We start from the raw sequence: 25,871 nt of genomic DNA, 5'->3' as shown, positions 1-25,871 counted from the left end.
AATTTGACCAGTTCAAAGAGCTTTTGGGGACTATTGTTGCAATTCCCCAATTCCGATCTGAAGTATTCTTTTTTGCAATTGATGATGTGCTTGTTGTAGGCATTTCTCGCCTGGCGCAGATGTTTTAGATGCGCTGCGGAAGGGTGTTGTCTCCAGTTTCTTTCAGAATGACATAGGGATCTCCTCTCCATGTTGAGGGAGCCAGTGAACAAAAGAATTCTGTCTTTGATTTGTGTTCTTTTTAGTTTTAGAGGGGCAAGGTTGTCCAGAATGTTTGAAATGAACGATGAGTAGTGCTCATTGAGATCGCTAACCTTGGTTATGTGCAAGGAGGGGTAGGTCAGATTTGCAGCGAGCCTCAAGTTTCATAAAGTCTAGGTTCTTAGTGTCTCTGGTCCAGCGTGTGGGAATCACCGGTTGAGACGACTTTGTCTTGCGGGTCCCGGGCAAAATGAAGGATATAGAGTGATGGTCTGACCAGTCACAGGGGTCTATGGAGATAAGCTTGACAGTGGAATCCTTAGAAATAATCCAGTCAAGGATGGCTCCTTTTGAGTGGGTTGGCATAGAGCAGGCTCGGGTCAGGGCTTGGTAGGTTAGAAGGTCTTTGATGGCATTGACGTAGGGATCTTTAGCGTCATTCCAGTGCAGGTTGAAATCACCCAGGAAGACCTCTGTGGCATTAGAGGAAATCTTTGTTGTCATGATTTCCAGGAGGTGATCAGTGAAAGCGTTGTTTGGACCTGGTGGGTGGCAAAAGATGTGCAAGTTACAAAGGTGTAATGAGTTGCTGCAGACGAAGAGTGCGAGGTATTCGCAGGAGTCGGAGGAGAGTTCTGTGATAAGCAGGGAGGATCGGTAGATGCAGGCTATGCCTCCTCCTTTCTTATTGGAGTGTCTATCCAGTCTGGCGATGTTGTAGTTGGGCGGGACTATTAGGTCCAGGCAAGGGGAAGAGTATTCATTTAGCCAGGATTCAGTTAGTATGGCTAGCTCTAGGTTTTTGTCCAAGACGAGGTCAGCATTGTCAGCGGCATGTTTGACTGCTAAACGGCAGTTGATTAAAAGACCAGATAAGGGGGTGTCTGGAGGAGAGTCAGGAGTCTGGACAGATAGAACTACAGGCTGCTTTTTACCACACTTTTGTTGTGGAGGGTAGCTGGCCTTATGGGGTTGATGGTGACAGTGCTGATGGGGTGTTCGGGATTCGTATTTAGCGGACGGGAGATGGCTGGGGTAGAGTTGTGGTCTTGGAGGATGGCTAGGATTTCATTTCTCGTGAGGTCTAGAGGATTAGAGGAGGCGGTGGGAGTGTTGTAAGTGAGTGCGAGAGCCCGGGATTCCTCCTCAGAGAGGAGGCAGGGTTGTTTGCGTGGGCGAAGATGTCTCAGAGGTAGCGAGAGAGGTTGCTTGGGAGGCTCGGTGTTCGGTGGGGGGAAGTATGCAGTGGCTTGAGATTAGCCAGTGAGATCTCGACAAGATGAAGGAGGTTCATAAGGTCCAGAATGGAGCTATGAATGCTCTGGGGGAGTTTCGCCGCTCTGGAGTTCAGAGTTTCAAGATTAGTATAAACAAGGGGTACGAAGGGGCGAGGGTTCGGAATTTCAGGACCAGTCGAGGGGGCATGTGACAGTGGAAGGCGAGAAGGATTGGCTAGAGCAGGCTCAGGGGTCTTTGTAGGAGCAGTATCTAGCTCGCGATTTTGGTGGATGACTGGCGGGGAGGAGCTCAGAGGTCTAGGGGTGGTTCTGTTATAGGTGCCGTGGTCGGGGTGATCAGTGGAGGGAGCCATTAGAGGTCTGGCTCTCTCAGGGGCAGGGGACATTGGGGGCGTATCAGTCTCCTCGACAGAGGGGGGCACTAGGTGGGAGGAGATCACAGGCGTAGGGAAATTCTGACACCAGGGACAGGAGACATGATAGGGGGGATTGGATGAGCTGAAGTGGAGACCCTTGGAGGGCTAGTATATGGATGGCTGGGTCTGTTAGGATGGCATGGTGGTGGCTCAGTGGTACGGGTGTTGGTTATCCAGCCGGAGTTGTGTAAACACTACAAATCTGGTGATCCGCGTATTTCCTGGACCATCTAGGTACACCTATATTATGGTCAACTAAGGTGATACGGTACCCATAGCATACATATCACATTTATACACAAACGATGAAATGCGTTTTGCACCTCCTGAGAAAATTCTCACAGCAGTACAGACTGCTGTAGTGAGAGAGAGTACAAGCTCAGGGTAAATGTATAATTGTCGTAACCCTAGTACCGACCTTAGAGGCAGTCACCCAAGCAAGCGTTCCAAATGCTAAATCTTTACATCCAAGATAGATACAATGGGCTAACTCTCTCACTGCCACAGGTGTAGACTACAGATTTGACTCTACATTACAAACCTAAGCATTTTTGCAGTATGAACAAGAACATCCTCTGCCGAATTAAACAATGCCAATAGATCAATATGAATACATCATCTACACTAATGGGTCTGCCCATCCTGACATAGGCACCAAGCACCAATATTTGGCTGCTTGCGCAATAATAAAGGGGCACATGGGTGATGGAAAATTCCATCTGGAAAAAAGTACACATGCAGTCCCTTGGTGACTGCGCAGGGCAGCTGGAAAAACTCAAGGCCCTAAAACTGGCACTGGAGAATACGAATCATGGATTCCCCTCACTTTTAGTACGTGATTTATATTTTTGTGTCCAGTCATATAACAAATACTTTCACTCCTGGGGCCAAAATGGATTTCGAGATTCTAGGTGTTGCACAATCAAGCACAAGATGCTTTGGGAACAAGTGACAAAGCTGAAAGATTGCCTGCCACGGGCTCATGTAATACACACCTTGAGCTAACCACCTATTGGTGTTCACGTTGTAGGGAATTCCATGGCTGATGAAGCTGCTAAGGTAACAGTTCCTACTGCTGCAGTTGCTGCAATCACTCGTTCTAGTACGAGGATAGACAGAGACATCACGGTGGTTGTCAATTCTGTGCGCAACAACACGGACCTGCCCAAAGGCTTTCCACTCAAGTACTCCCACAAGTTAGATGCACAGAAGATACCATATGCTCACATTCCAGGAGAGGGGGATAGTGTCATACTTACGCTGATTGCAGACTATGGTTAATACTTGATGCACATGAGGGTCTGAGTTCAGCACATGCACAGATTACTGCTTCAGTTTCATTATTGCAGCAGATCCATTGGTGGCCTAGTCGTACCATAAAATAGCAAGGACTTTGACCTAAAATGTGATATCTGCCAGCAGATGAAGGACTCTACTGTCCATTTGGAACACTGCAGCCCCTTACAATCTGACAGTCTTACAAGTACATCTTGGTGGCAGTGGATTAATGCTCTAGATTCCAGTGGGTATGGCCACAGCGGTTGGCTTCCACCTGAACTGGTATTAAAGACTTGCGAGTCTTCATCGGGCCATACCCAATTGGCACACTACTTTCAGACCAGGATCCGGGCTTTAGCTCTCAGGCTTACAAAGAGACTATGGGAAGTTTGGGTGTGCCCTTGAAATACTCCTTCCCCTATCATCCTGAGGGAAATTCATTAGTCGAGAGTAAAACAGTGACTTAAAGCTGTCTTTAACAGCAAGGGTACTAGGCTCAGGTCTAAGTTGGGTCCCTCACTTATATGGGGTGTGTAGGGCTTTAACAATATGCCAAGAACATCTGTGGGTGGTCAGATTCCATATCTGACGCCTTAACGCCTTTGGGTAAAGTTTGTTCTTTATAAGACTAATATACATTCATATGAAATTCTGTTTGGGGTGCGAAAGTGGGTCCCAGACCTCAATAATGTCAGCACAGTGGTGGTAGACACACCGTTTGACATCAATGAACATTTAGATGTTTTACAGGAACTGAATGAATTCCGGGATGAACAAAGCAAAATCCAAGTAAAACGCACTGCCACGAGGGAAGTTCAGGTTATCCCGGCAGACCCGGTTGTGTCCCGAATATTGGACACCTGGTTAGGGAGAAAATTGTGGACAAAAAGAGTTTGGGCCGTCATACAGAGTTTCCATACCTGTCCTGGCTGTTGAAGGTACCAGAACTGTACTTCTTCCGCCCCTTGCCAGTGTACGAGGCAAAAGGCTTGTCTCCATTGATCTGATTAAATCTCATTATGTGGCTGATTCTCAACAGTAAGCCACTTAGGCTCCTGGGTAGCCACCACTCACCTCTCACCAGCACACAGAAGGTTCAGATGGAAGCTTTGATAACTAAAGAAGATTCCTCTCTCCAACGAGAAAAAGTAAACAACAATGAAGAATTTCTTCTCCCTGTTGCAACAGCAACCACTGTACAAGCAACAAGTACGAAGACGCAAATCTCAATTCAACAACAAGATAACAATAAGATCTACGTCAATATGCCTCAGTCCATCACAGGTGGTGGGAGCCAGACAACTTTCAGATGTGCGGCTCCTTCATCTGCATCATACTGCAAATTGACTCCTGCCCATCTCTCTCTTTCTCCCTCTCTCTCGTTCCTCCACCCACCCTTTTTCTCCTTCTCTTCCACATTCACTCTCCCCATCCACCTCCTCCATCTTTCTCTATCACACTCACTCTCCCACCACTTCCCCCTCTCAGTCACACTCTCTCCGCTCCAACTCCCTCCTTTCTCCCCATTCCTTTCTCTCTCCCCTTAGGGGTTTATCTCTCTCACCTCCTTTTCTCTCTCTCCCACACTATCTCTCTTTCTCTTCCCCTCCACTTTTATGACTCTCTTTCACCCTGCCCCACCACTTCTACAACTCTTTCTCTCTCTCTCGCCCCCTAACCTGGACTGGAGGTGTGTACTTCTGGATATCTACGGAGGTAAGTGCTCACAGCAGGGCCGAGATAGAGTCAGCTAGGATACTCCCATGAGCTGTGTGTGAGCATGTGCACTAGTGGAGTTCCCCTCTGACGAATTCAGTGAGGATATCCTCTAGTGAGCTAGAAGTAAGTTACAACATGAACAGAAACCCTGCAAGAAGGACAGACGCTGGCACCAATACAACTCCATAACTGGCACAGCCCATTCCAGAAGGAAAGGGGGGTAAACTACAGTCCCAGAGAGAGAGGTGAGAGCCTGAGGACCAAGGACCAAGTACTATTCAGCCCTATTGTACAACTGTCCTCATTCACAACTGTCCGACTGCACATTCATTGTGACAGGACAATACCCCTGACTTAGAAAGGTCAGGGAGAGCCATAGTCCTCATTGATGATTCCTCCCATGGACCAACCCCACACCCCGGAGTATAACCATGAGCTTCTTTTTGCCCCCTCTATTTTTTGCGTACAGTCCTGAGTTGTGTGTTTGTGATTAGAATATTTTTCAAGTAAAAGTGCTGGCTGGACAACCATTTAACTGTTTTATGCTTTACTGAACATGTGGTTTCTAACCCTGCACCTTCTCCTTGAGTTAGCCTTGGATTGCTCGACTTCGCTTCTCTGAGAGTCAAGGGGTGAGGGGTTCACTTGGTGCTCAATCTTGGACAACACAGTATGGTGAAGCCCTAGGACACTAGTGGTAATAGACTCTCTTTGTTATAGTTTGAGTCCATTAATCCCAGTTTGCAGTGGCACTCCTGAAACATGTTTGACAATTACTAGTATTGTAAATTGATCTGCTGTATGTTTTTGTAAAATGTTGCTCTTGTAATATTAATTTAACACCAGCAGAACTATTTGATTATGTTAATATTTGTACTGAAGTAAAACACCCAGAATTCATAATGATTTTAAATGAATGTCTAGTGTTTGGAGGACCATTTCATAGTGACGTCACCTGACAGTCATCTGTAACAGCATGAAGGTTTATATAAATGCTACAATACAGTACAATCATTTGAAAATTGGTGAATCCCTTGCCAGGGTTTAAACCTGTGATGATTAGATTATGGGTCTTGCAAATGTGCCTCAGTCTACTGATCTACCTTATAAATGGATGTCATGACACTAAAGCAGAAAGAGAACACAATCCCATGTCTTACTCAAGAGACAAGAAATACATCCAATCTCCATGAAGCAGAGACTTGGATATTAAGAAGCAGAACCCCTTGAAGGGATTAAGAGGTGACAAGTGTTACACGTCATTCATGCTCTCCTAGGAGCAGCATTTAAAACTCATAGCAAAATAATTCTGCTTTGTTTGTCCTTGTGTCAAAACCTCACTCCAAGTGACACACCCTACCCCTGTCTTTTTTTATCAATAGCACTTTGCGGCATGTGGTTTGTTGCTTCCTATTAAGTACCTTGTCATCTCAGTCCCAGAATGCATGTGGTGTTGGCTTGAAAGGCAGATTTGCTTCTGAGTGTCACACATGTACCTGCTGTTCTTAAAGTTTCATGACAAAAATAGATTATGTTTTTAATACAGGATTGCCTGTATATACACAATAACATCTGGAAAAAATGTGCAGACACAAGATTTGTACCTAATTTGTCTGTGCAACCTGGACATGTTTGTGGAGTCATGAAAGCACTGCAGGAGGCTGATTTTGTGTTGCATTTGAGCTGGATTATGACATTATTGCACATTATATTTAGTTAATGCACCATATTTCAAAATACTGGACTCTGAACGTCCTTGCACAGTGCACACTTTGTAAATGACAATGGTGGCTTGTGCAGCAGGGTGATGCTTCACAAGAAAACAACCTATACATGGCGGCCTAGTATTGTGATGGATTCTTCACAGTTTAGGCTCTGTAATGTTTTAAAAATACTTTGGTATTTTGAAATATCTTCACTGACCTCGCCGTGCTCACATGTTACAAAAACAATGCCCACAGAAAGTAGTTTTAAACCCTGGCAAAGAAATATCAGCATAGTTCACTGGTGATGGAATTCAAAATCATTAGCATTTAAGGTAAAAAGGAGAGACAAATAGATACCCATTTAGAGGCTGATTTGTACAGAGTGAACCAGAAAACCTGGATTAATCGCGGCTTCACAGCTTAACTAAATTATGTGATTTTAGGCAAATATTTAACTTCATCGATCCTCCATTTTCTTTACTATTGCATATGAAAGCACCCTAAAATTCATGAGTTTAGAATACCAGCGGTACAAAAACCGATTGTGCTTGATTTAATCGACAATATTGTTGATTTATCTATATGAATCTGGGCAGGGCCGGCTTTAGAGTAGGAGGCACCTGGTGCAACAATCTTTTTTAGCACTCCTCCCCCCCCCCATGACCGCCTTCTACAAATATTTCCTCACTCCCATCTTCCAACTGTGCTACTCATCTCTACACAGACCCTGTTTTACATGCATGTTTTTTGTTTGTTTTATAATGCCACTCAGACTAACTCTAGAGTGTCACAGCACTTTACACCAAGCACACGCACAGGCAATGAATCTTACGTGCGTAAATCAGTCTATAAGAAAAGTTACACAAACCAGTGAGGATTACGTTCTGTGATCTGCATGTACACGTTCTTTGCAGTAGGCATAATAACCCTCTGTGCTACTTTAGGATGAGTCAAAACTGCCACTAAACAACCCTCCATTTCTCTTCAGCAGAAACATAAACCACCTGCCTTTTCTTGGCATTTTATTGTTGCCTGAAACCCACTGGACACAAGGAAACGGCAGGTGCTTTTAAAACCCAAAGCTAATTCTGAACACAGCGCCTCTCCCATGTCAGCACAGGTGCAGCTGCACCAGGTGCACTGTCCTAAAGCCGGACCTGAATCTGGGTTACACACAGGGTTCACATGACAACTGTCTTGTCTCTTAGCTCACTAATAATATCACTGTTGCCGGGGCTGGGGCAGGAATTGTTTCTAAGGTCATGTTTAAAAACAATCACTTTAAATAAGTACTTCTCAGTGCAGCGCTATAATGTGACATATTGATGTCAAAGCTCCGCATGTCAAAGAAATACACAGTTTTGGATTCTACAGAGACTTTATCATATCTTACATGATGTTTAGTGTGTGATTCACATGGCAGACATTTTCTGGACATGGTTTAAAGTTGCACAAGGAAAAGAGAAATGTAGTGGTCAGTTTCACTTGAGGCTTCTGGTTGTCATGGCAACATGTGAGAGAGTCATTGTGAAGAAGTTTCTTAGGAATTTTAGTGTTTAAACTGGGGATCAGCAGGTGAGGTGTGGGCTATGCACATGGGGTCGGCTGACATCTGTACATTAATACATCTACGTGAGAGAAGCCTTTTCCAGTCACTGGAATTACTACACCCTCCCAAGATACTTATTCCCAAAGGGAAAGTTTTATTATTTAAAAGCATCTCTGCTTCTGCTACTGATTATATTATCATTGCAGAAGGGTGGGTGTGGGGGGCTAAAGCTCTTGGCAGCCCTCACACCAGCACCAGATCCGCTCCTCCCGCGAGCAGGAAGATGGGGAAGAGACTCCCTTTGAAGGGAGCCTTGGGGAAAGTGTGGAGAAGCTCCATGGAGTCAGCATTGTACAGGGACAGCTGTTTCCCCTCGTAGTCCAGATACACCCCCAGCTTCCGGGGCTTCTCACTAGGGGACAGAATGGTGGGCTTGGAGGTGAGAGCAGAGTACTGACCCTTCCTACCTTGCACAACCCAGACTCCCCCCTCAGGTGACCATTTGAAATCTTCCTTCCTGCGTACAGACTCTGCAGCGATGCCCACATCCCACTCTATCCCCTCCTGCACAAGCTGCACCTCCCAGTAATGTTTGCCGGAGGTGAACCCCTCACTCCCCACTACACAGGGCCAGTAGGTGAATCTCTTGGGGGTGTCCGGCAGGCACTGCCATGTTTCTGTGCCTTGCGCACGTCTCCGCCCCACACATAGGATGAGCTGTGGATGAGTTGTGTCAGGATCCAGAGTCACCGTCGCTGCAGACAAGAGATTCATAATTAGAGATTTAATGACACAAATAAAGGATGTAATTAGTACTTTCTGGTTTACATATGATTGCATACTACATTACAATACACTACCACACATGACACATTCTACACCACACCACCGTACAAGATGCATACTGCACTGCACTACACATGACGCCTACTACACTACATCAAACAGTGGTGGACAGCACCCAAGGTATACAGTACTAGTCACTACACTGCATTGGATGATACAGAGTAAGAGAGCTGCTAGAAGGTATACTGTATTAATAAGTGCACTGTATTAGATGTTACAGAGTAAAAGAGCTACTCCTAGGTATACTGTACCAGTCAGTACACTGCATTAGATGATACAGTGTGACAGAGCTACTAGAAGTTACAGTGTACTAGTCAGTACACAGCATTAGATGGTGCAGTGTGACAGAGCTATTAGAAGTCTACTGTATTAGTCAGTACACTCTGCTAGATGGTACAGAGTGAGAGAGCTACTAGAAGGTATACTGCACTAGTCAGTACACTGTGTTAGATGGTAAAGAGTAACAGAGCTACTAGACAGTATTCTGTAATACTTAGCACACTGCGCTAGATGATATAGAGTAACAGAGCTACTACAAGGTATACAGTACCAATCAGTACACTGCATTAGATAGCACAGAGTGACAGAGCTACACTAAGGCATAATATACTAGTCAGTAGGCTCCATTAGATAGTACAGAGTGGCAGAGCTAATAGAAGGTAAATGATACTAGTCAGTACACTTCTTTATATGGCACATAGTAAATGAAATACTGGAAAGTATACTGTACTAGTCAACACACTGCATTAGCTAGCACAGAATAACCAAGCTACTGGTAGGTATACTATGCTAGTCAGTACACTTTGATTGATGGCACAGAGTAACAGAGCTACTGGAAAGTATACTGTACTAATCAATACACTGCTTTAGATGGCACAGAGTGACACAGCTCCTATAAGTGTACTGTAGTAGTCAATATACTCTGTTAGATGGTAGAGAGAGATGGAGCTTCTAGAAGGTATACTGTACTAGTCAGTACACTGCGTAGATGGCACAGACCAAAAGAGCTATTAGAAGGTATACTTTACTAGTTAGTATACTGCGTTAGAAGGTACAGAGTAACAGAGCTACTAGAAGTTATACTGTACAAGTCAGTACACTGCATTAGATGGTACAGAGTAACAGAGCTACTAGACTGAGAACTGTACTAGTCAGCACACTGCGTTAGATGGTATAGATTAGCAGAAGAGAGAAGGTATACAGTACTAATCATTATGCTCAGAGTGACAGAGTACAGAGTGATAGAGCTATGCTTAGGCATACTGTGCTAGTCAGTAGACTACATTAAACGTTACAGAGTGGCAGAGCTACTGGAAGGAAAACTGTACTAGTCAGCACACTGTATAAGATAGTACAGAGTGACAGAGCTACAAGAAGGTATACTGTATCAGTCAGTACACTGAATTAGATGGGACACTGTAACACAGCTAATAGACGTACTATACTAGCAAGTAGACTGCATTAGATTGTACAGAAAAGGAGAACTACTAGATGGTATACAGTACAAGTCGGTACACTGCAACAGATGGCACAGAGTGACAGAGCTACTCGAAGGTATACTGTACTACTCAGTACACCGTATTAGATGTCACACAGCAACTAGAATCTATACTGTACTTGTACTGTACTTGTCAGTAACCGCAGCACAGAGTAGTAGAGCGATAAGGTATACTGTACTACTCAGTACACTGCATTAAATTGCACAAAGTAACAGAGCTTCAAGTAGGTATACTGTTCTAGTTAGTAACAACATTAGAAGGTACAGAACAATAGAGGTACTAGAAGGTAAACTTTACTCATCAGTGCAGTGCATTAGATGGCACAGACTGACAGAGCGACTCCAAGGTATTCTGTACTAGTCAGAGCACTCCATTATATGGTACAGAGTGACAGAGCTAAGCGCGGTTTACTGTACTAATCAGTACAGAGTGACAGAGCTACTAGAAGGTATTCTGTATCAGTCAGTACACTGAATTAGATGGGACACTATAACACAGCTACTAGACATCTACTATACTAGTCAGTACGCTGCATTTGATGGTGTAGCGTGAAAGAGCTACTAGAGGTTATTCAGTACAAATCAGTACACTGCTTTAGACGGTACAGAGTGACAGAGCTACCCCAAGGTATACAGTACTAGTCCGTACACTGCACTGCAGAGTGACAGGGCTACTAGAAGGTGTGCAGTACTGTCAGTACACTGCAGTAGATGGTAAAGGGTGACAGAGCTACTCCAAGGTATACTATACTAGTCAGTATACCTCGTTAGAGTGGTACATCGTGACAGAGCTATAGAAGGTCTACTGTACTAGTCGGTGCACTACTTTAGATGGTACATAAGAACATTCCTACTGTAAGGTATACAGTAAGGTATACAGTACTACTCAATACACTGTATTAGTTGGCACATAGTGAAAGAGCTTATCTAAGGTATATGTAATATTCTTGTCCCACATGCCTCAAGACATTAGACGTCTCAAGGCATGTGAAGTAACGTTCTACATAGACTGGGAACGCTGAGCGAGGTGCCAGAGTGACTGCAGCATCGGGGTTGTTTCTCGCATGATCTCAAATGAACAGCAAGTCGTTTTATTGGCCTTGTCATCCTCTTTACTACATAGTTTTTGCTGATGAGTTGTAGGAAAAGAAAAGAAACCACCCCTCAGAAAAAGAACCCACAAGATTGTGGTATTCCTGTCTTTGTTGTATTTGGTCGTGGTCTGTATCCATTTGAAATGTTTTGCATTCTGTATTGCCTTTGTGACTCCGGCTGCGAGCCCTCTCACGGTTCGATCTCTCGGTTAGGCAGTTGCTTGCTGGACTCGGACTGAGAGGGAGCTCGCTGTCAGGGGTCCTTGTATTTACAGAAATAAAGTTCTTCTTCCACAACCAACTTAACTGCGTCTGGAAGTCGTTCACCCCTCAACATTTGGTACCAGGAGTGGGGTGAATTTTCCTGACCCACCTTCCCCTCCCTGCTTCCCCGCTAATCGGATCACCGATTCCAGTGATGTCTCTCTTTGCCTCCTCCGCATCGCTGTCCTCCAAGGAGTCCACCTTGAGTTTCTCGGGTCAACTACCCTTGACCAGTTAGGGCCTGGTGGAGAGTAAGAGGACTGTCGTGAGCCGCGCACGAGAATTCCATGCGGCTTGCGTCTGGAATCCATCTCTGCTGCACCCTTGAGTTGCCTGACTTCCTGGTCCTCTTGTCACAGTGGGACGTCGTCCTGTGATGGAGTTCCTCCAGTGTAAATAAGAACAATTCCCAACAGGTATCAATTGGAAGACAATTTCAACAGGTGTATGCAATATGCATTACAAAAGGAAGAAATAAGGAGTCACTGCAATTTTAGGAAACAGGCGGGTATTATTCACCACTTTTAAGAGCAAGGCGGGTCTGTTGCAAAGTTATACAGTTAAACAGCACTGTACAGATCAATTGGTGTGACAACCCGGTGGCACTTGGTGAAGGTGATATATACATGAATATATACAGTGAATAGTGGTGGTAGTGCAAGTGCTGGGGTGAAACAGCGTGGTCGGCGCGTTGTGACAATAAGTGAAATATACAGAGTAATGGCTCCAAGGATCAAGTTGTAATCACTTAAAACAAGAATGAGTCAATTTTCAGGAGTACAAAACAAGTAGGGCGCCATAAAATTAAGCTGTGTGGTCGACGGCATTTCGATCCCCGTCAGTCGGGATCGTCATCAGGACTGTGTTGTCGAGGGAACAGTGATGTCCGCCCAAGGCAAAGTCGTGCGGATGGAGGGGCTGGTATGTAGGGTCCAATGCTGAATGGCGATTTGGAAGGCTTGAGGCAGCGGGTGTGATCGGCGTCTGAATGAATCAGGACGCCGGGGCGACTATCGCGAAGGCAGCGTCTGGCAATGAATGCGGGAGCGGATTTGGCAGTGTCTCGCTGATCGGATGCTACGGCAGGTCGTCACGTCGACGGGCGGCCATTTTTCTCAGGTCAGCTGTTTTATTTTACTGCGTCTCCTGGCAACCTGCCCTATTTCTTGATTTAACATCCTCGTTTGCCAGGAGCAAATTATTTCTCTCACCTCACAAAGCAGTGACAACGTTACTGATGGAGCAAGTTCTCTTGGAGAAGAGACTTGCTCAGATGCAATCCACTTGTTAACTCACTAACAAAGCTATTAACAAAAGTTTTGTGAATAACTAATACGCACAACATGAATAGGCTGGTTAGTGAAGCTTACGTATGTGTGTACTAATGTGGATAACAATGAAGATGACTAATACCGCTTTAAACGGGGAACTGTTGTGCGCATGTGTCAACTGCATCTACGAAGTACGACGTATTAATGCTTGGAGGGAAATTCCTGCGCATGAGCAGAAGACACTAAAATGGAGTTTTGAAGACTCGCGTGCATGGCATCAGCTTACTTCAATCGAGAACAATCTATTTTTACTAATACGGTAAAAGTATTAAGAAGTAGAGGGGAACAGAGTAGAGGTGTGGTATACAGTGCCACCACCTTATTTGTGAAATTAATATTTGTCTTTCTGACTTTGTCACTAGTGCGTATTTGGGCCTCTTTTACATACCCGGATTGAATGGAGTGACGCGAAGTCCGCGCATGCGCACTGATTAAAGCAATGAAGGCCATTACTATGCATTTGAAAGGGAGCCAAGATTGAGTGTTACAGATTGGGAACGGATGGTGAAGAGTTCGATGAAGAAGACTCTTATTCAAAATGTTATTATATTGTTTCAAAGTGAAATGTGAAAGCGTATGAGAATCAAATTTATTAATAAAAATTAAGGGGATGGGTTTGCGAACAATAGTTGAACTGATTTTAATGACATGTAAGCATGTTATGTTATGTTATGTTAGGAAGAATTTATAAAGCGCACGGTCACCAAAGGTTTCATGGCGCTAATTGAGTGAATGTTGAAGGCCCGGATCGGAATTAATAAGGTTGCACGGAAAAAACATGGCTTCAAGGCCTTTCTGAAGCCCAGCAGGTTGTTACAGTTCCTAACTGGGAGTGGAAATGAGTTCCAGAGCCTGGGTGCCAAATAGGAAAACCTACGACCGCCCTGCCTTTTTAATATGATGGTGGGGGTGGTGAGAATATGCAGGTGTGCTGAACGGATGTTACGTATAGGGGCATGCTTGGCTATCCGACTGTTAAGAACTTTAAGGGGTCCTTCCGTGCAGGGTTTTGAAGACTATGTAGCCTGTTTTAAAAGTGGCACGATGTACTATAGGCAGCCAGTGTAGGTTGACCAGTAAGGGCCTGACCGATTGCCATTTTGGCTGTTTATAGATCAGTCTTGCCGTCTGATTCTGTACCATTTGGAGGCGGTTTAGCAGGCCCTGAGGGAGGCCAGTGTACAGGGAGTTAGAAAAGTCTAGGCGTGAGAGTACCAGGGCAATGATCACTTGAACCAGAGCTGAGTAGGATAACAAATGTGAGATTTTTCTAATCTTACGCAGCTGGAAAAAGCTGGTTGAAACCACGCTGCCCACCTGTCCTCTCAGAGTAAGATCGGAGTCTATAGTTATCCCAAAGCTCTTCACAGATAGGGGACTGGGGGTGAGCCTAATTCGGCCGGCGAGAAATGAGATCCCCAGTGTGCGGAGCTCTTCCCAGGTAGCACCAGCTCAGTCTTGCCAGGGTTAACTGATTCACCTCCATCCAATGCTGGATGTGACGCATTGTGGATTGAAATTCAGCCGCAGCGCTAGGAGACCTCAGCGAGAACACAAGCTGCAGGTCGTCAGCATAATTGAAGACCTTGGTTCCCCTGGCTTTGAGAGAGTGAATCAGAGGCTTGATGTAAAGATTGAACAGTAGTGGGGAGAGGGAAGAGCCCTGTGGGATCCCACAAGATGTGAATTGGTTCGGAGCAGTGTAGCTCCCAAGACATACTGCCTGAGTTCTTTCCGTAAGAAAGGACTTTATCCACTGGAAGGTGGCACCACGTATACCGGCTTGTTCGACACGGTTCAACAGGATGGTATGGTTGACCGTGTCGAACGCTGCAGATAAATCCAGGAGCACGAGTGCTTGTGGAATTCCTGAATCAGCATTCGCCCTCAGGGTATCCATCACCGCCAGGATGGCTGACTCAGTGGAATGCCCCGGCCGAAAGCCGGCTTGATTAGGTTCCAAGTATTCCGTATCTTCAATAAATTTAGAGAGGCAGCTAGCCACATGGGCCTCCAGGATTTTTGCGAAAAATGGGAGAAGGGATGTAGGGCGATAGTTAGAAAGGTTGGAGGAGTCTGCTCCAGGTTTCTTAAGGAACGGAACTAATGTGGCATTCTTGAAGGTTCTGGGTACTTCTCCCTTCCTTAAGGATTCATTGAGGAGAGGGAGAATAGTATGAGGTAGAGCTGCAAAGGTATCCTTTAGGACAGAAGGGGGGCAGCAATCCTTAGGAGAACCTGATTTCACTCGGGACATTAATTCCAGTAGGGTGTCAGGACATAAAGTTTTTAAATGATTCATGGTCAGGGGGTTGTTAGGATTGTTGTCCGGAGGCTTCACCAGAGAGGAGGTAGGAATACTGGCCCTAATTGTTTCAATTTTTTCCACAAAAAAATTGTTGAACAGGTTGCACTGCTCTTGAGTGGGAGCCTGACAAGGTGAAATTCTATCATCGCTGCAGAGCTCATTCACGATCCTGAAAAGTTCTTTAGATTTATTAGAGGCAGCGAGAATCCTGGTTGTGAAATACAAGGTCTTGGATGATAGTATAACTTTCTTATAGTCCCTACGGGCTGACAGATAAAGCTGTTTGTCCTTTCTGTCATAACCATGCCGCCATTTTCTTTCCAACTGACGGAGCAGTAATTTTAGATTTTTCAGTTCACTAGTGAACCATTTATGGGCTTCACAATGTCTGGCCCAAGAGAATTTTATGAGCGGAGCATGGATGTTGCTGGCCGCCAATAGCACATCCGTGATCTCTTTCTCCATGGCGTTGACATTGTAGATGGGATTACCAGTGGGAAAGGAGCTAGATAGCGTGTTAATGAACTCCTGGGTATCGAGTGCGCTCCATTTTCTGGTAAGGCCTCCCTCTACCTTAGGAGTCTTAGCTCTGCCACTGAAAGTGATAGTGAATTCAATCAGGTGATGGTCAGACTATATACAGGGAGTGATGATAGGGGATGGGAGCACCAGATTATAAGACCAGAGTTGGTCAAGAGTGTGACCTTTGATGTGGGTAGGGGCGGTGATTTGTTGGACCAGATTGATGTTAGAAAGTAGTTCAGTTAGCTCAGCCGACTGAGGCCCCCTTCCCACATCGTTGAACCAGTAATTCAGGTCCCCAATGAGTAGGACCCTGGCATGATTCATAGTGAGATTCGCCATCTGTTCACTTAAGGAGAGAGGGAAAGCAGGCATAGGCTGGGGAGGTCGGTAGATAAGGACCAGGGCCAAGGATCACGAGTTTGTGTCAAGATTAATGACAATATTCTCTACTTTTGGCAGTCAGAGATGTCAGTGTGGTGAACTTAAGATGTTTATGTATGATAGCGGCCACTCCCCCTCCCATCTTCCCTGCAGGCCGATTGACTGATAAGATGTAGTAATCAGAAGGGAGTGCCGCTAAGATATCTGGCATAGAGTCTAGCGTAAGCCAGGTCTCAGAGAGCAAGAGGACATCCGGCTTGTTCGATGATAGCAGTAGGAAAATATCCATTTGGTGCTTCACCAATGAGCGAGTGTTAAGATACAGGACTCGAAGTGAGGATGAAATGCCTCTAGACAGATGATTAAGGGGGGGAGCGACAGGCATCCCTATTGAGGGAGTGAGAGGACTCACTTGTTTGTGGAAAATCCCGTAGGTTTTAATACGATTCAGAGCATCCTGGGTGAGGGGTGCATGAGATTGCTCTAGTGCTCTAAGTCCTGCCGGGGAGTAGAAGATTATTTTGCCGGACTTTATGGCCCCTGGGCCCGGTCAGGCGCGGACGGGCACAGACGGGCTTTCCTTCGGCGCTCCCGCATACCGGTGCACATATATACAGCGGCCCCGCCTCCAAGCTCCACCCCGTGCCGGCCGATTGGCTGAGGCCGCTGAGAGGAGAAGAGCTAAGGGCAGAGAACCCTTCGAGACAAGCAACGCGTTTCGGGTAAATATATTTTTTAAAACAGTGGTGTTTTAAAACAGAAGGTCAAATTTTAACAGGCAACACAAAATAGAAATGGTCCGCGCGGCGGCAGCAACAAACATTCAATTGCTCACCCCAGCGCTTACTCCCATTTAATGCCCGGCCCGCCTCCAAGATCCACCCCGTGCCGGCCGATTGGCTGAGGCCGCTGAGAGGGGAACAGCTAAGGGCAGAGAACCCTTCAACATTAAGCATGGTGTGGTAGAGCTTCCCCCTGCCTGACCAATCATATTTCGTATTTTTACGATATTTCAACGTTCGTGAATGGAACATGAAGAACAAAAAGTATAATTAAGATAACAATAAATCAGAACAGTACCACCTTTTTTGACATATATACAAGAAATCTTAAATAATGTATAGCAAGTTCAACGCGAGAGAAGTCGATTGTCCCAACAGATAAATTGTAATTTCCTTTATTTTCAATCAAAAAAAGAGAGCCTTCAGCCAACATGTTTCGTCCTAATATACTAGGACTTCTTCAGGGCAATCGTATTATCCTTATAGTCTGAATGCAAAATGGAGGTGACCGTCTGGTATTAAATAACTAAAAATCTCATATGACCGATGTTTCTCAACGATTTCATGTGCCAGTATATCAGAATTGTTCCATAGCAAATATCACAGGTGGTTTTCTTCCAGTTCCAAGACGAAGATCCAATATAGTAGCCAGCAAAAACAAAATTGTCCAACATGTGCCATAACAATCTTTTGGTACACGTGTTAGTGGGTATTTCCCACCCAAATCCAAACATCCTATAATCGTGAAGCAGCCGCGACGTCACCCAAATTTCCAAAGATCGATATAATTAAGATAGTTTTAGTTAGTTATTCGGAACGGAGACAGAAAATGCTGAGGTCGGAGGGTGCTGAATGCTGAGAGAGATGCTGATGAAGAACTGATCACAGAGCCTGAAGCAGAAATTTCTATCCAAATTGAATTGGGTTAGATTTGAAGATCGCAGAAGAATCTCGAGGAGGAAGAGAGTGTCAGAGAGGGGTGCGGCACAACCGACGGTATCTTAGAGAGGGAATCTAGCCTGTCCTGAAGTCTTTGTCCCCTTTGGCTAGGGGGTTGGTCTTCCACACCATCCTTGGTAAATATAATTTTCTGTGATTTGCAAATGTTCTGATCTTTTCTCTCTGTCTTCTACCTTTCCGACATCAGTTGATTGCAAGAGTCAGAGATAAATACATTGTGTTTATTAATTGAATTTTCTCTCCTTTGAATGATTTATTTATTTATTTATTTTTGACATTTTTAAAGCGCACTGTTACCCGAAGGTGTCCTGGCGCTGACTGATCGCTAGTGGGCGTGGACAGTGGAGTTAACGTGTAAAGAGCCAGGTCTTAAGGGCCTTCCTGAATATGAGCAAATCGGGGATCTGTCTGAGGCTCAAAGGCAGCGCATTCCATGCCTTGGCAGCTCCCAGAGATAGGCTTCTACCTCCCCAACGGGCTTTCCTTACCCTAGGGACTACAGCCAGCCCTTGCTCAGCTAACCTTAGACCTCGTAATGGCTTGTACCACTGGAAAAGAGGGGTCATGCATTGGGGGCCAAGGCCATGCAACGCCTTGAAAATCACACAGAGTGACTTAAAAACAATTATTTTACGCACTGGCAGCCAGTGTAACTTTACAAGGTACTGGGCTACTGAGGCGAACTTGGGGGTGCCCGTAATCAGACGTGCTGTTGCATTCTGCAGGATTTGAAGTTTATCTAAAAGCCCCTGCTGGGCATTCAGTAGCAGACCGTTGCAGTAATCTAGCCGGGACATCACCAGTCCTGTCACTACTGTCTTCTTGTGTTCCACCGGAAGAAATGGCAGGACTTTCCGGATAGTTTTAAGCACATAGTGGGTGGCTGAGGACAGTGCATTAATTTGTGGCCTGAAGGACAGAGAGTCATCCATCAGCACACCCAGATTTTTTACCATCGAAACCGGAGAGGGGGGAGACCCCATTTCCTCTGGCCACCAACGAGGGGACCAGAAATTGTCTCTAGACCCAAACAGCAACACTTCTGTTTTTGCAGAATTGAGCTTAAGGCAGTTTCTTGCCATCCAGTTGCTCACCTCCCGCATGCAGCATCTGCTGTGCTGTCCACTTCCCCCGGACGCAGCGACACCACAATCTGCGTGTCGTCGGCGTAGGATGTAAGAATGAATCCGAAGGATCTAATCACTGGGGCCAGGGTAGAGACATACACATTAAAAAGAGTCGGACTCAGGGATGACCCTTGAGGGACTCCGCAGGGGAGCACAAATGGCTCTGATTCGAAGTCCCCCAAGGCCACCGACTGAGTCCTGCCGGATAGGAAGGCTTGCAAGATTTCAAGTGCCTTTCCTTGAGTCCCAGTGGCCCTCAAACGGTCCACCAATAATTTATGGTGGACCGTGTCGAAGGCCGCGGATAAGTCCAGCAGGATCAGGGCGGCTCTGCCCCCTGCATCCATCACCCTTCTTCCATGTTGAGAAGGATCCAGCCTCTCTCCTAACCCCAGGAAGGTGCTAAGCTGTTTGTTTAGTATGCCCTCCATGATTTTGGCTGGGAGGGGTAACCTGGCAATGGGACGAAAGTTGTTCAAGTCGGTTACATCTAGGTTGTTTTTTTTTAGGAGGGGCAAGATGGACGCTTGTTTCCAGCGTAGGGGAAATTCCCCCTTCTCCAGCATGACATTGAGCAGGGGGGTAAGTCCCGAGGCGATGATAGAGGGAGCTAGTTTGACAATCGTGACTGGACAGGGGTCATGAGGGGAGCCAGATTTTATCCTCATTAGCCGATTTGATACCTCCTCCTCACTAATGGGGGAGAAGTTCTCTAGTATATCAAATTTCCTGTAGGTCTCAGGATGCGTTTCTGGGGTAAAAGTATCTGGGGCATGATTTGGTTGTTCGGGGAATAAAAGATCTTCTCTACCTTACCCAGAAAGAATTTTGCTAAGTCTTCACATAGTTGGTGACTAGGTGGTATATCTACTGGTTTGGGGGCTGCCAAGGAGGACATTGTGTTAAATAATTCCCTAGGGGAGTTGCTTGCTTCCTTAATGCGTTTAGTGAAGAACTTGCATTTAGCAAGGCGGATCATCTCTTTGTAGACTCTCAGCTCTGCATTGAGTAGTTTTTTATCCTCTCTATAATTTTTTCGCCAGGATCTTTCCAATTTTTTGCAGAGAGTTTTGTGATCCCTGATTTGATCTGAGAACCAAGGGGCGGAGGGGTTTGTGCGAGTGGAATGATGGATAGTTGGGGGCGCGAGTTGCATACAGGCGGCCTCCAGCCAGCTCGTATAGGCTGTGGCTGCTTCCTCCACATTTCTTGTGGGGGGCAGTAAAGAGGATTTCAAAAGGCCTTCCAATGTCTTGCCTTCTATGTTTTTCCATTTCCTAATCTTTTTGGGACGAATTTTAGCCTTACTGGGTCTGGGGGGGGGCTAGGATAATGTTGAAATAGACTGCGGCATGATCCGACCAGGAGACCGGCTGAACTGCCGTGACCTCTAGGTTGGGATGGTTGGAAAATATGCCATCTAGGGTGTGCCCTGACTTGTGAGTCGGGCCACAGACCTTTTGTTTTAGCTCCACCCCGTGCAGCAGTTCTAAGAGATCCTGAGTGTCCGAGTCTGAGCCATTCTCAAGGTGAAAATTAAAATCCCCTAGTAACGTGAAGGTATTGGCGCAAATAGCTTCTTCTAGCAGGCTACTCAAGGCTGAGAGAAAAGGTGCTTTAGCCCCGGGCGGCCTGTAGAGTAAGCAGCCTCTAAGGGTTTGATGGTCGGAGAGGATGAAGTTAAAAACTAGCGCTTCATCTAAGTCGGTTGCGCCAGGCTGCACCATGCCTCAGAGTTATTTATGGTAGATTATAGCCAGCCCTCCGACTTTCTTCTTTCCTCTGTTCTGCGTGAGACAGACATAGTCCGGAGGAGTAGCAATAACAATATCTGGGCCTGAGGCTGCGTCTGTCCAGGACTCTGTTATAAAAGCAATCATGACCTTTGCGTCCTGAATGAGCTCCGCCAGTTCGGTGCTATGTTTTACCAGGGATCTGGCGTTAAGTAACATGCATTTCATAATGACCGGCTTTTTTAGTGAGAGGTCTATAGTGATTTCAAAAGTATTTTCTAATTATGCAGTACAATCACAACCGTCTGTGGGTTGAATTGTAAATGAAGAAGTTGTGTGTGCTGTTACGGATAAACCTACTAACGACAGGAAGGATCTTAGGAGTCAGTAAACACTGGTTCCCTCCCTCTGGGAGCCTTGAAAGGAGTAACTCCAGTAGTGGAATGAGGAGAAGTAATATAAGCCCAGACCTTTTCTTGCAGGAAATCTGCCACATAGATGTTAGCCGCCAGAGCAGTTTGGATGCCTTCTTCGAGAAATCTATTAGCCCTTTAGTCCATTGGTAGTTGAACTGTAAAGAGCAACTCGTAAATTTTTGACAGCAAATTTCTTCAAAAAGGGCTTTAGTAGACATAATTTGGATTGGCAAAAGTATTGAACCATCGTTCAAATCAGCAAAGGAATAGAGAACAAAGACAGTGAACAGGTTGCAACTATACAGGACAACAAGAGAGTGGGAAGGGGAAGAAATTTCCACAGTCTTATGTTTCAAATCAATACAGCTTATTTTTCAAGCAGACATTTATTTCAGATGTGGAAATTCGTCTCACAGCAATAATGGGAGACCATGTCCTGCCAGGAATGTATTGGGTAGACTGCGTAAAAAAAACTGGACATTTTTCCAAAGTATGTCAAGCTCCAAAATTTGAAAACTTTAAAGTTACAGTTGTAACTGATGAAAGGGGTAATGATTCTCATGAGCTGGAAAATGAAATGCAAGATATGGTGTTAACTGTGGCAGACGATGATGTGAAACGTGGGGATCCATGCAAATGTGTAGACCTATTTGTGGATATGTTATGTTATGTTATATGGTTTCTTGTAACGCGCACTGCTAGTCAAGACTGTCCTGGCGCGGGGGGGAATCAGAATGCGAGAACAAATGAGAGCAGGAGGACTACACGGTTTGCCTGAATAGGTAAGTTTTTAGGTGCTTTTTGAAGAATGTTAGGTTAGTTGTGTGTCTGAGAGGGTCAGGTAGTTGGTTCCACATCTGAGCAGCTCTAACCACCAAGGAGTTTCCCCCCAGTCTAGCTCTCTTAAATCTGGGGGTAACCAAATGTCTCAGGGTGGCAGAACGCAATTGGCGGGGTGGATAGTAAAAAGCAAATCTGTCCCTTAAATAGGACGGACAGGGACCATGTAGTGCTTTAAAAGCAAGTGTCAGAATCTTAAAGCGAACTCTCAGCGTCACTGGAAGCCAGTTTAACTCTGAGAGCTGCTTGCGTACACTCAGACTCCTGGGGATGTTAAACAGGAGCCTTACTGTCGCGTTCTGAACCACTTGCAATTTGTGCAGCAGAAAGTCAGGTGCACCTATATAGAAGGCATTGGCGTAGTCCAGTCTCGAGAGTATAAGGGCTCTGGCTACTGTCTCCTTTGCCTCCTGGGGGAGAAGGGGAAAAAACTTCCTAAGAGTGGTAAGGGTTCCGTAGCAGGTACCCGCCAGTCGCGTGATTTGGTCTCGGAAACATAAATCGGCTCCACACCAGATCCCTAGGTTTTTTGCGACTCCGCTGATCCCAGAGGGGCAGGGTAGTCCCCTGGGCCAAATGGACTCTTTAAAGGCCTCTGGAAGTGGCCATACAGCAGGATCTCGGACTTGTCCTCATTACATTTGAGGCAGGCCCGGGCCATCCAGGCGAACACCGAGGACAGGCACTGCTGGGCTCTCTCTGTATCAAGGTTGCCCTTATTCCAAGTGAAGAGAAGTTGGGTGTCGTCGGCGTAAGCCATTGTTTTCGCACCCAAGCTCTCCGCGAGATAGATAAGTGGCGTTAAATACACGTTAAAAAGAAGGGGGCTCAAAGTCGACCCCTGTGGAACCCCTGTATCTACCCTGCTGTTCGAAGAATGATAAAGGGGGAGCCAGATTTGTTGGTAACGGTCCGTAAGAAAGGATTCTACCCAATTAAGGGCCGCGCCCGTGATGCCAATGTCCTCCAACCTTGAGAGGAGCTGGACGCGTGGAACCGTGTCGAACGCGGCAGAGAGGTCCAATAAAATTAGAGCCGCTCTGCCGCCTCCGTCCAGACACTCCCTAATGGCCTCGGTGACCTCCACGAGCGCGGTCTCCGTGCTGAATGAGGTGCGGAACCCGGATTGGGCCGGGTGTAAGGCCCCCGTAGATTCCACAAACCTTTTCAACTGACGGAACACCACCTTCTCGCAGACCTTGGCTAGGGCCGGGAGGAGGGAGATGGGCCTGTAATTGGAGGTAATCAGAGGATCCGCTGAGGGTTTTTTTAACAGTGGGAGGAGCTTTTCTTGCTTCCACTGGATATATAAGTTGGGGGTAAACAGTTGAGATTGCTTGTTGATTCTGGCGCAAGGATCACTTTGATTACTCATAAATTGTTTCAGGTTACATGGACTAACAAAAAGTTATTACCCCCTGACTGTTCTCCTGAATCATGCGAAGGAAGGAGAATAGAACTGTTAGTATGTTTTGAAGATGGATTATCTTTTAAAGGGAGGCATTTACATGGAAATATACATGTAGCTACAAAAGGGTTAAACTTCCTTGGGTGGTTTCACCAGGGGGTTGTTCGTCATAATTCTGAGACCTTGGGTGAAAGGACAAGTATTGGTGATCAGAAACTCCACTACTGTGAGAGATTCTCAGTCTTCATCCTAAGTTTTTTTTTTCAAGTGAGCTTATGAAAATCAAAGAGTTCAAGCACAAAATAAAGGTAAAGGATGGCGCAATTCCCCTAAAACACAAGCTGTGAGGGGTAACATTCAGTGTGAGGGATGACTTTCAAAAAGAATTAGAGAGTCTGGCTGAAAGGGGCATGAATAAACCTGTAAAATCATCGCTTTGACTTTCTTCCTTAGTTGTTGCCTAAAAAAAAAATAGAGAACTTAGGGTGTGTGTGGATCTCCAAGCCCTCAATAAATAGATCTGGATAGATTCTAATCCTTTAACAAAAGTTAGCGAAATGCTGCAGTCAATTGCTGGAGCCAGATATTTACAAAACTTGACTTGGATTCAGCATATCATCAGATAGAGTTAGAGTCTATTCTACTCACATTACCACATTTGTTTCCCCTTGGGGCACATTTCTGTACTGTTAAGATTCCATTTGGCCTGACGTTGGCTGCGCCAGTAGTTAATAAATGCTGCTATTTTTCAAGATGATGTCTTAATTTATGCTCAGGATCGACCAACGCATGATGAAGAACAAAGTACTAGCCATTTTTCAACAACAGTGTGTTGTTCACAAAAATACACAATTGTGAATTCTGAAAAGATATAGTGAAATACTTTGTCCATGTAATTTCAGGCTCTGGTATCAAACTGGTTTGGTAAATGCCACTCTGGATGCACCTCCTCCGACTGACAAGGCAGTAAAATAATTTTTAGGTTTGAGTGAATTCTATTCAAGTTTCATTCAAACTGCTAAGGAGAGGCCTATATCCAACGAGTTACAGAAAAATGTTGACTTTGAGTGGAGTGATGATTGTAAGAAGGCATTTGAATGGGTGAAAACTTAGTTGTCTTGTGTTCAAGCATTCAAATCATATAATTCTACCCTTGAATGTATGTTGATGGTTGATGCCAGCAAGTTTGGTCTGGGTGCTGTTCATACACAAAAATATGGGAAAGACAAGTACACCATTGGTTTTGCCTCCAAGGTTCTCCAAGATACGGAATTACATTACTCTTTCATTGAAAAGGAATGGTTAACGCGCTGGTAGCCCATAGAAAAATTGTATAGCTATCTGAGGAACAGGTGGTTTCTCCTGCAAACTGACCACAAGCCATCAGTGGCCGTTCTGAGTGGTAACAATTCTAAATATAACACTCAGAATAGCAAAGTTTACTTTGAGAGTTCTACAGTTCAGGTTGAAATGGTTCATATACCAGGTGGAAAGAATATCACGGCTAACAATTTTTAATGCTTCCCTAGTAGTTCTAGTAACCTGTGTCAAAAGGAGCACATGTCTGAAAGATTTGTTGAAGTTTTTTTGTTACTGCCATTGTGTTCATTTTCAGCATCTAAATGTAAAACAGCCACCAAAGAGGATGTGTTGTTGCAGAGGTCCTTATGCATGCCACTGAGGGCAGGCTAAATGAAAAAGAATTGCAGTCAAGTATCCAACCATTTTACAAAGTGGCTGTTGAGTTGTCTTGGAAGATGGGTTGATTTTACAGCTGGATAAAATAGCACCTACGGAGAGTCTCAGGAAATAAATTTCAGAAAGTACATGTGAAGGGCATTTAGGAGCCACGTTCACTAAGACAATTGTTACTTACCTGTTAACGGTGGTTCTCCAGTATTGGTGTTTTTCATAGATTCACATGCTTGAATATTCCCCGTCGTCGAAGTGGGAGGCCCACGGTAAATAAAATAGCAATAAAACAAAACATATATGTATATAAAAACATAATTACATACATCCTAAAACCATAAATACTAATAAGTACCAAGGTTAGCATTAACACACAGAACTACATTAAAAGAAAAAGGCACTTTAATAGCATATCCATGTCATTATGATAGTCCAAACTACAGCCAATCAGGTGCAAGCACCCTCTAGAACCTTCTCCCCAGAGGCTCAGGCCCTCAGATTTTCGTAGCACAAAAGTGACAAAAGAGTCTCAGAGGAGAAGAGAGAGAAAGAGCCTTTG

General features: G+C 45.2%; 1 protein-coding gene across 1 annotated transcript in view; it reads right to left on the bottom strand.

Annotated features, from left to right (window-relative positions):
• Positions 1-7,932: 7,932 nt before the first annotated feature.
• The window catches only part of LOC144754006 (E3 ubiquitin-protein ligase TRIM58-like), a 249,824-nt gene continuing 231,885 nt past the window's right edge, over positions 7,933-25,871 (bottom strand). The window contains exon 5 of the mRNA XM_078641524.1: positions 7,933-8,862. Within this exon, the coding sequence (XP_078497650.1) occupies positions 8,351-8,862 (512 nt within the window). The 3' untranslated portion in view covers positions 7,933-8,350. The remainder of the gene's footprint in view (positions 8,863-25,871) is intronic.

Source organism: Lissotriton helveticus, chromosome 5_1, assembly GCF_964261635.1.
Source record: "Lissotriton helveticus chromosome 5_1, aLisHel1.1, whole genome shotgun sequence".
NCBI lineage: Eukaryota > Metazoa > Chordata > Amphibia > Caudata > Salamandridae > Lissotriton > Lissotriton helveticus.
The sequence above is the reverse complement of the archived record's forward strand: the minus strand, read 5'-3'. Positions and strand labels throughout refer to the sequence as shown.